This window comes from Pseudoliparis swirei, chromosome 8 (genome assembly GCF_029220125.1).
Source record: "Pseudoliparis swirei isolate HS2019 ecotype Mariana Trench chromosome 8, NWPU_hadal_v1, whole genome shotgun sequence".
Lineage (NCBI taxonomy): Eukaryota > Metazoa > Chordata > Actinopteri > Perciformes > Liparidae > Pseudoliparis > Pseudoliparis swirei.
The window spans coordinates 1,173,261-1,182,923 of record NC_079395.1 but is presented as its reverse complement, the minus strand read 5'-3'; the positions used below and the strand labels follow the sequence as shown (position 1 = coordinate 1,182,923).

The 9,663-nt window shown below is 43.2% G+C and overlaps 1 protein-coding gene across 1 annotated transcript; it reads left to right on the top strand.

Annotated features, from left to right (window-relative positions):
- Nucleotides 1-1,297: 1,297 nt before the first annotated feature.
- On the top strand, nt 1,298-6,217 carry LOC130198238 (uncharacterized). Its single transcript, XM_056421383.1, has 3 exons — nt 1,298-1,634; nt 4,268-4,671; nt 5,502-6,217. The coding sequence occupies exons 1-3, from the start codon at nt 1,364-1,366 to the stop codon at nt 5,514-5,516; spliced, it is 690 nt and encodes a 229-aa protein (XP_056277358.1). The 5' UTR covers nt 1,298-1,363; the 3' UTR covers nt 5,517-6,217.
- Nucleotides 6,218-9,663: the final 3,446 nt, after the last annotated feature.

Sequence of the window (9,663 nt, the reverse complement as noted above, 5' to 3'; positions counted from 1 at the left end):
CCAATCTGAAGGGCATTCCGTGGACAAGCAGCCAACCACAAAGGGGCTCATGCCGTGTTGGGAAAGACAAAGGGACAAACGGGGCTGCTTTATGGAGTAGTGGACAATTTGCAAGGGAGATGGGGTTGAATCAGATAAAATGCACTGCTACCGTGTCGCTATCGGTAACACCTCCTTGGTTATTTTCCTCAGTATTAGTTGATCCATTTTTTCTCACTCTGAACAAAACCCAAGCACTTAAAAACATTGATAATATTGCAGGAATGGTGGAGGATAGGCTAAAGACGACATATAAATCATTTACTCCGGCATACACGGATGGATCGAAAGATCCTAGTCCAGGTAGAACCGGTTTTGCGGTCACCAGCCCATCTTTCCGTTATGAAGTAAAACGGAGATCGTCAGACCATCTGTCGGTGGATACAGTCGAGACATTGGCCATTCTAGCAGCACTCCAGTGGGTGGAGGAGGTTCAGATAAGTACGGTCATCATTTGTTCGGATTCCAGTTGAACATTATTGTCATTACAATCACTCAGATCTAACAGCAGGCAGGACTTAATCAATGAAATACACAAAGCACTTTTCCATCTTAAGCATATGGGTATTTTGGTAGCATTCATGTGGGTGCCGGCACATAGAGGGGTAAAGGGAAATGAAGCAGCAGATAAACTAGCAAAGCAAGCATTGGAATGTCAGAACAAGAAGGATATTTTATTTAGCAAATCAGAAGCTAAATCAATGATAAAGGTAAACATGATTAAGGAATGGCAGCACAGTTGGGAGGCAGGAGGCACAGGAAGACATCTGTATACTATTCAGAAGGATGTTAACAAGGGGAGGACAACAATATTTAGCACTAGAGAAGAAAACATATTGAGTAGACTCAGGATTGGACATACAAAGCTAAACAAAACAATGCAATTAATTAAAAAACACCCAACCGGACTGTGCGAGTCCTGCAAGACAGCAGAAACGGGGGATCATGTCATGTGGCATTGCCAGAAATTTAGAAGCGAGCGAGGCACGTTGAAGAGGAGGCTGGCAGGAGGAGGGGTGCAATTGAGGGATGCATTATCCTTGGGGGCAGGAAGGGTGCTGCAGTATCTGAAGGAGACAGGGTTGAAGAGAAGAATGTAGGGCACTGAAGTTGACAGGGCTCCCTTCTTAGTTTATTTTATTTTTATTTCTTTTCTTTTTGAGGGGATACTGGGCTTGCTATTTGTAGTTCGCAAAGAAAGGCAGTAGGTGGCGGTAATGCACCAGTTTGGATGCCAGCCGCCTAAAAACAAAAAAAAACAAAAAAGGAAGAAGAATCTAAGAGCCAATCAGCTCTCCGTGAGGGCAGCGAGGCGTTTCCCATCATGCACTGGGCCACGCAGTCGGTGGAGAAGCAACTGCGGCGCCTCGGCTCTGTTGAGATTCTCAGTGACCACGTGATGGTGCGTCGTTCAAAGATGGAGTCCCACGAGCCTCCGGTGTCGGTCTCCGTGTCTCCGGGAGAAATGCTGAGGCTGTTGGTGAAGCAGCGAGTCCACGCGGCCGTTGAAGAGTCTTTTGGGCTGTTGGACACATTGACAGCAGCTTATGAGGACACCGTGTCTCAGCTCAGAGAACACGAGCGACGCGCATCAGGTGGGTGCTTCTTCTTCTAAACTGGTCCCGGTCTCCATGCCGCGTGTTACGGGATCTGCACGTGGAGGGTCCGGGGAGCTTTGTTCGTTTGTTTGATGCTTCATTCAAAATACGTAAATACCTAAATACCGTGCTTTGTTCGTGTTCTGTTTGAAACCAAAAACGGGAAACTACTTTTGTTTTCCGTTTCTGTCTCTGAATCCAAAAACAAGATAACGGAAGTGCTTAAAACGAATGTCAAAATAAAAGCCGGTGATATATATTCATATTTTAAGTCTTCTATGATGCAAACGCATAGCAGGGTAACGTTAGAAGAACATTAATTAATCAATATAAATAAACCTGAATATTGGCAATTACAATCATTACTACAGGCAGTTTTATATATTAGGGATGATCAGCGCCGATCCATATCGGCCGATATTCCCATTATCGGTTTTGATCGCCGTTCTTAAAACGAGGGGATCCTCACGCACCGAGCGGCGTCCCCGTCCCCCGAGTTGAATCTCTGGGTCGACTCAGCCGACTCTCACATGTCTGAGCCCCTATAGACTGATGCTCACGGTAAACGCATTCGATCGGGAGCGCCGAGGGTTTTGATAAAGTTAGCGGAAGGTTTCACGTGACACAACATCCGGTTTTGCAAAGTTCGCGGAAAGAACCACGTGACACAACATCCGGTTTTCAAAACAAGATGTCGACAAAACATACACTAGCATATAAAAGTAAACAATGAACTGATTTTGTATCTTTATAGATCGTTTCTGAGATTTAGCTTAAATTCTCAAATTAAAACTTTTACTGTACCAAGGAAGAGTTTAGAAAAATAAGTCAGACTTTTGTATGTTAAAAAAGCACATTTCTGATTATTTAAAGTCCTGTATATAGATTTCCCCAAGAGTTCCAGGAAATGAATGATGCAGATGTGTTCCATACATATCTGAAATCCCCTACAATAGCAATCAAACAATTTTAATGTACTCAATTTAAGTTTAGTGTATTTAATGTATTTTAATTTTAAAGACTTAAAATACAAAACAAATGTTGTTAAGAATAATTCATTTCAGAAATAATGCTTCACAATAAATAGAATCCTTCAATCGACACAGTGATCGGTATTATCGGATCGGCAGATATATATATATATATATATATATATACACACACGAGTGTGTGCCGGGACTTCTAAGCCCCAAACATAATTACAAAGTTATAGCTATATTATAATATAATAATACAAAATATCTTAATTTTTGTTCTTCTTATTGCAGTGGTCATCAACCTTTTTGAGCCTGAGATCCCTGACCTCTGTCTTCGTGACAGGCGAGATCTCCCTATTGAGGCGTTGAGAGAAAACGACGGTCCAGACTGGACTTACAGCTTGAGGCTTTTTATTTGGCCTAATTCTAATTGAATGAAATCAAAACACTTTGGTCCAGCTTTCAAATTGATGTGACCAGGTACACAGAATTTAAGTTCAATATAAAAGTAAATTATTTGATAACGGCACACAATATGAACAAGAAAAAAAACATTTTCAATGAGCAGCTGGACGAACTACCAATATAAATGTTGTTTTTCACGCTGAGTTTAAAATATTTGTAAAAGAAAGATGCTCAAAATATAAGCTGGCACATACGCTCTCACTTTCTATTGTTTTTTTCACTGCAACTGAACGCACCTTAACTGAAGGGTTTGGTGGCCATAGCAACAGTAGTTTAGGGAAGCGGTCGGGATAATCCTCTATGCCAGAGAAGTGTAGCTTTAACCATGCTGGCTACTCTGTGGTGGCGAAACATTGGACATGTCAAACATGGGAGAGGCATTAACGAGCCGTGCTAAAGGAAGCAGGCATCAGAGAGCTGCTGCTAGGGGAGCTACTGCTAGGGGAGCTGCGGCATACCCATCACCGGCTAGCTCACCACAGCGAGGGCAGCTGCTACGCTGCGCAGCATTTCTCTCTGTTCGGCTCAGGCGATGCTGTCACAAAGTGAAGCCCTGACTGGAGGTGATGTTACATTTTCTTTAAAATCATCCGAAGATGCCAGCCTGCTATTTGACGAATGTTCCCCGGCAGCTCATCTCGCTGCTCGTTGGGGCTCCGTCACTTCAAGAGTCACTTTGTCAACGTGTTGAAGGGCCGATGTCTTTCTGTCTGACCAAAGCCTGAACCACCATTTACAGTCACAACAGATGGATTTGCAGATATGGGACAATAGTTTGATCAAAAGTATAAACTAATCAAACTATTGTTGCTCATTCATTTGTCATTTAAGGTTATATACTGTATGCTTTAGAATTCTCCTTGTTAGTTGAAATATGACATTTTCTCACTTTTTCATGTATGCACCGAGATTTCACGAAACAGTTGGTCCTTGAAATTTGGTTTAAAGTCCTGGACACCCATTGGTCAACATGTGTGTGAACCCTGTTAAACATTCCATATTTATTCAACCACCCTTTGCTCTCCACCAATGCACAACTCTCCTGCTGTTTACAAATGTTATTGTTTTGTATTTCTGTGTTTGTACATGAAGAGCAAGAAATACACATTCAGTCAGACTCCTTGAACGTGTCCAGTAATGAAAGTTGATTTCAGTCTGAAGTCACTGTTTATAATGTACTCCCTGCAGATGTCCAGCAGCTGGTTGGGATTAAAGCAGATGTCCCCCCTGAGGACCAGGACAAAGAGGAGCCGGAGCCCCTCCTCATAAAAGAGGAGCTGCAGGATCTCTGGACCCGTCTAGAGGGAGATCAGCTCATTGTGCTGGAGGAGGCCGATATCACCAAGTTCTTATCCACTGCTGTTACTTTGAAGAGTGAAGATGACGAACCTCATACCTCACGGCTTCATCAAAGCCAGACGGAGGACAACAAAGAGGCGGAGCCTCCCGCCTGCAGCTCAGCTACACCAATACAAACAGAAACTGATGGAGTCGACTGTGGGGGATCAGGACCAGACTGGAACCTAAATCCACATCGTCATTCACATCCAAATGCTGATGATGAAGAGGCTTCAGACTCTTCCGAGACTGAGGTCAGTTGTGGTGATTGGCAAGAAGCTTTGTCAGATTCTGGACCTGAAAGTGAAGACGGGGACAATGTCTGGAAGGAGCCCAGGGCACCTGAGTCTGCTGCACATGCCCTGAAATATAAGGAAGCTCTTGTAAGTCATGTGGGATGTACCACTGGCAACAAATCCAATGAATCACGATCAAAAGAGCTCATAAGAGAGAAAGCATTCATGTGTGATGATTGTGGGAAAAGATTTACACGACAGGGAAATCTGAAGACACACATGAGAGTCCACACAGGAGAGAAGCCATTCAGTTGTGATGATTGTGGGAAAAGATTTACACGACAGGGAAATCTGAAGAGACACATGAGAGTCCACACAGGAGAGAAATCATTCAGTTGTGATGTTTGTGGGAAAAGATTTACACAACAGGGAGATCTGAAGAAACACATGAGAGTCCACACAGGAGAGAAACCATTCAGTTGTGATGTTTGTGGGAAAAGATTTACACAACAGGGAGCTCTGAAGAAACACATGAGAGTCCACACAGGAGAGAAATCATTCAGTTGTGATGTTTGTGGGAAAAGATTTACAGAACAGGGAAGTCTGAAGAGACACATGGGTGTCCACACAGGAGAGAAATCATTCAGTTGTGATGATTGCGGGAAAAGATTTACACGACAGGGAAGTCTGAAGGAACACATGAGAGTACACACAGGAGAGAAACCATTCAGTTCTGATGTTTGTGGGGAAAGTTTTGCAAGAAAAGTAACTCTGACCAAACACAAGAGAGTCCACACAGGATAGAATTTGTTTCGCACGTCTCTCTCTCTCTCTCTCCCCATCCCCAGGATCCATGCAGGTGACGCCCGTGACCCTGCCTGCAGATGAACCTACACCTGAGGACATTTGGCTGAGAGCTGCCAGCCAGACGACCCAGTGGGCCTCATAGAAGAGTTCAAGCTGTGTGCCGGTGCTGTTACGTGTGGTTGACAGGGTGCTGTTGTCCTACGGTTCATCTCATTGTAAATATTGCTACTGCCATATCGATCGATACTGTGAGTATTTCCACTGGTCTCTGCAGCATCGATTCCGTTTCTTTGAAACAGATATTTTATTTCTTATATTGAAGCACTCTAGGATTAAGGTGTCTTTACGCTGCAGACCGCATACCGGGAGCGGCTAACTTGTGGTGGAGTCCCTATGTAGTGGCGCACTCTGCAATATAATCTGTGTGATGTATGTAACTGATGTAATGTGTACTACGATGTCATTCCTTGGTACATGCTGTATCACAAAGTCTTGTAATCATGTGTGAGAGGTGTGCGAGTCCAGAGTGTCTGTAAAAATCTATTTTAAACAATTTGAGCAAAATGTCCATAAAAAGAAGGAATAGAGGTCTTCGAATAGATCCTTCTAGACGGATACAGACGTTCAGATATTGATCCTTCACTCTTTGGAAAAACACTTTGCTCATCAGCTCGAGTTTTACTTATTTAGCTGTTAACCTTTTTATTTTTATCTTGTGTTAAATAAACATCGACTGCATTGCAGTTTGACTACATCACTTGTTTCTGAGTCTTCAATTAATCAGTTCCTGGATCGGGACGTCACCTGACTGAGAGGTCTCCACGGCAACGTCATCATCCAGGCCCTGAGGTGAGCGCCTTTCCCACGGCGACACACACTTATTCCATACACACGAATATGGACAAACTTATTTCATATACAATTCAATTCAATTCAGTTTATTTGTATAGCCCAATTTCACAAATTACAAATTTGTCTCGGAGTGCTTTACAATCTGTACACATAGACATCCCTGCCCCAAAACCTCACATCGGACCAGGAAAAACTCCCAAATAACCCTTCAGGGGGGAAAAAAAAGGGAAGAAACCTGCAGGAGAGCAACAGAGGAGGATCCCTCTCCTAGGATGGACAGATGCAATAGATGTAATGTGTACAGAAGGACAGATTTAGAGTTAAAATACATTCAATGAATATGACAGAGTGTATGAATAGTTCATAGTAGGCATATTCCACGATGGAGACCTCCACGATCCATCAGGCAGATGGCGGTGGGGAGGAGGAGTGGGCGGAGTCTCAACAGGACAGTGGCGTAGTCATGAGCAGGAATTCCACGACCCAGACGATCCATCAGGCAGATAGGATCTATGCCGTCTCATAGGGTCCGATGACCCCATGAGACGTAAAGTCAAAAGGACTTCCGGGAAGAAAGCAGAGTTAGTAACGTGTGATTGAGAGATGAAAATTCATCCTTAAGGAGAGAAAAAGAAGGAGATAGGTACTCAGTGCATCCTAAAACGTCCCCGGCAGCTATAAGCCTATAGCAGCATATCCAGGGCTGGACCAGGGCAAACCTGATTCAGCCCTAACTATAAGCTCTGTCAAAGAGGAAGGTCTTAAGTCTACTCTTAAACGAGGTGACTGTGTCTGCCTCCCGGACTGAAATTGGAAGCTGGTTCCATAAAAGAGGAGCTTGATAACTAAAGGCTCTGGCTCCCATTCTACTTTTTAAGACTCTAGGAACTACAAGTAGTCCCGCATTTAGTGAGCGTAGCTCTCTAGTGGGGCAATATGGTACGACAAGCTCCTTAAGATATGATGGAGCATCACCAATCAAGGCTTTGTAGGTTAAGAGAAGAATTTTAAAAGTGATTCTTGATTTTACTGGGAGCCAGTGCAGAGCAGCTAGTGCAGGAGTGATGTGATCTCTTTTCTTAGTTTGAGTGAGAACACGAGCTGCAGCAACACACACTGATATGGACACACTTATTCCATATGTAGTGGCACTCCGTCTAGTTCTGGTTCTTTTGTACCACACTATTGAGATCAGTCTTTAAAAAGCTATTAATTGACACGCGAGTGACACAAGTAGTTTCATACAAAATTATGTTTACTTAAAAATCGTATAGTACACGGTCACACGGTCAAAAAACTATGTCGCTTCCAACAACTCTGAACTCACATGACTGACAGTCCAACACAGCTGTTATACTGACGTGACGTCATCTGATTGGAAGCTCACATTCAGACAAATTATGAAGCTTTCAAATACAAGACTAAATTATATATGTTAAACTAAACATTCTTTCAAATCATAATGAAAAGGATTTATATTCAGTTACCTTTTTAAATCTTTTAAAACTAAATTATTATAACAAATGAAATCATGCATTTGGCTCTTACATTACCCGGCCCCTAATTGGTTAGACGGGAGGACTAAGCAATTATACTTAAACATTATAACAACAAACAAGAGCCACAATACTTCAAATGTCCATAACTATTAAACTAGTATCTTCTCTCTTCACATATGGCCTCTTCCAATAGGCACAGCTTGTTGACGGCCTTTCCAGCGTGCTGGTTTTAGTCTTTATCTTTACTCTTCTCATTGTTCCATTTGAGTCTGGCAATGTTTCCACAACCTTCCCCATGAGTTGCGTGGAGAGGAACTATCCACTCGTAGCACGACGTCTCCGGTCATTTAGTTTCTTCTAGGCTTCCGCCATTTCTGGCGCTCCTGTAGAAGTGGAAGATACTCGTGTTCATCTGGTCCAGAATAAATCCACGAGATATTGGACTCGTTTCCATCTTCTTCTTGTGTATGTGTCTTCTTTGCTGAATATGCCTGGAGGCATGCTGTTTTTTTTCTTTTTCTTTTTTTTTCTTTTCTTCCTGTATTGTTTTAATTTTGACTTTTGCTTTTCAGGGTCCTTTTCAGATTGATGGATTGTTTGTGAAAACTCTTTTCTTTCTTCTTTCAGTTTCAACAGAGTTTCCTTTACTTTCAAAATCCAGGCTACTGATCTTTTCATCTTATGCCAATCTGAATGGTAGTTTATCAGTTCGTTCAATGGTTCCATATCTTCTTTGACTTGGATTGCGTTGACTGACTTTGTTCTTGACTTCCGGATCGTTTGGAAGGCTTTCTTCTCTTCTGTCTGGCTGCTCTGGCCAGTCACTTTCACTGTTCAACAAAACGCGTGGCCCGTTGGTCCAGGTTCTCCCTTGGACCAAGTTCTTTGCCTTCAGGCCTCTGCTGTCTTGATCTGCAGGATTCTTCTGTAGCTTTCTTCGCAGACAGGTTATGCACTGTTCAGCAACGCATCGGTTGTTGGGCATTTTGACCCTCTCGTTCCTGAGTGGCAATCCAACACAGTAATGACCACTCTCGAATGTTGCCGTCTTCTGCACAGAATGCAAACAATGCTTGTCCTCCTCGGACATCTCTTCTTTGTCATTGTACTTCCGCTCTGTAAAATCAGTGTTGTACTGTTCGACTAGAAGTTTCTCTATTTCCATCACGGGGATCCTATTCACTGAAAGATGAGGTGACTCACTCTCTTCGTCTTTCAGTTCTTTTCGTATGGGTCCGTTCACCACCCAGCCAATGGCCGTCTTGACAGCATACGGCCCTCCATCTTGACTGTTGATGACGTGCCATGGCTCCATGGCTCTCGAACAGTTGGCTCCAATAAGTAGGCCTATGTCAGCTTGTATCTCTGGCAAACTCACTTCTCTGAGGTAAGGCCACTTCTGGATGTCTGACTGTTTAGGTATGTTTCCAGTGTGCACGGATATGTTTCTGTGTGTGAACACCTTCGGCAGGTCAATGAAGCTGGTGTCTTCCCATCCGCACACTTCAAGGTCTGAGATAGCTAAACTGTTCATGAGCTTTGGTTCTTCAGGTTTGTCTTGTCCCATGGTGCTGAGAAGTATTCGTGTCGGTTTTCCTTTAACATTCAGTTTTCGTTGTAGGTCTTCCGTACAGAAGGTTGCTGTGCTTCCTGGGTCTAAGAAGGCGTATGTTTCTACACACTTGTTACTCTTCTTTGATTTAATTTTCACCGGTACTATTGACAACACACATTCAGCTTCTCCAGCCCCTGTGAGGCTACAAGACTCTTGTTGGACAGAAACCTGAGCACACGATACTTGGCTTCCATGAGCATCTTCTTTCTTTTCAGGCACAGCATATCCTTCTTTGAT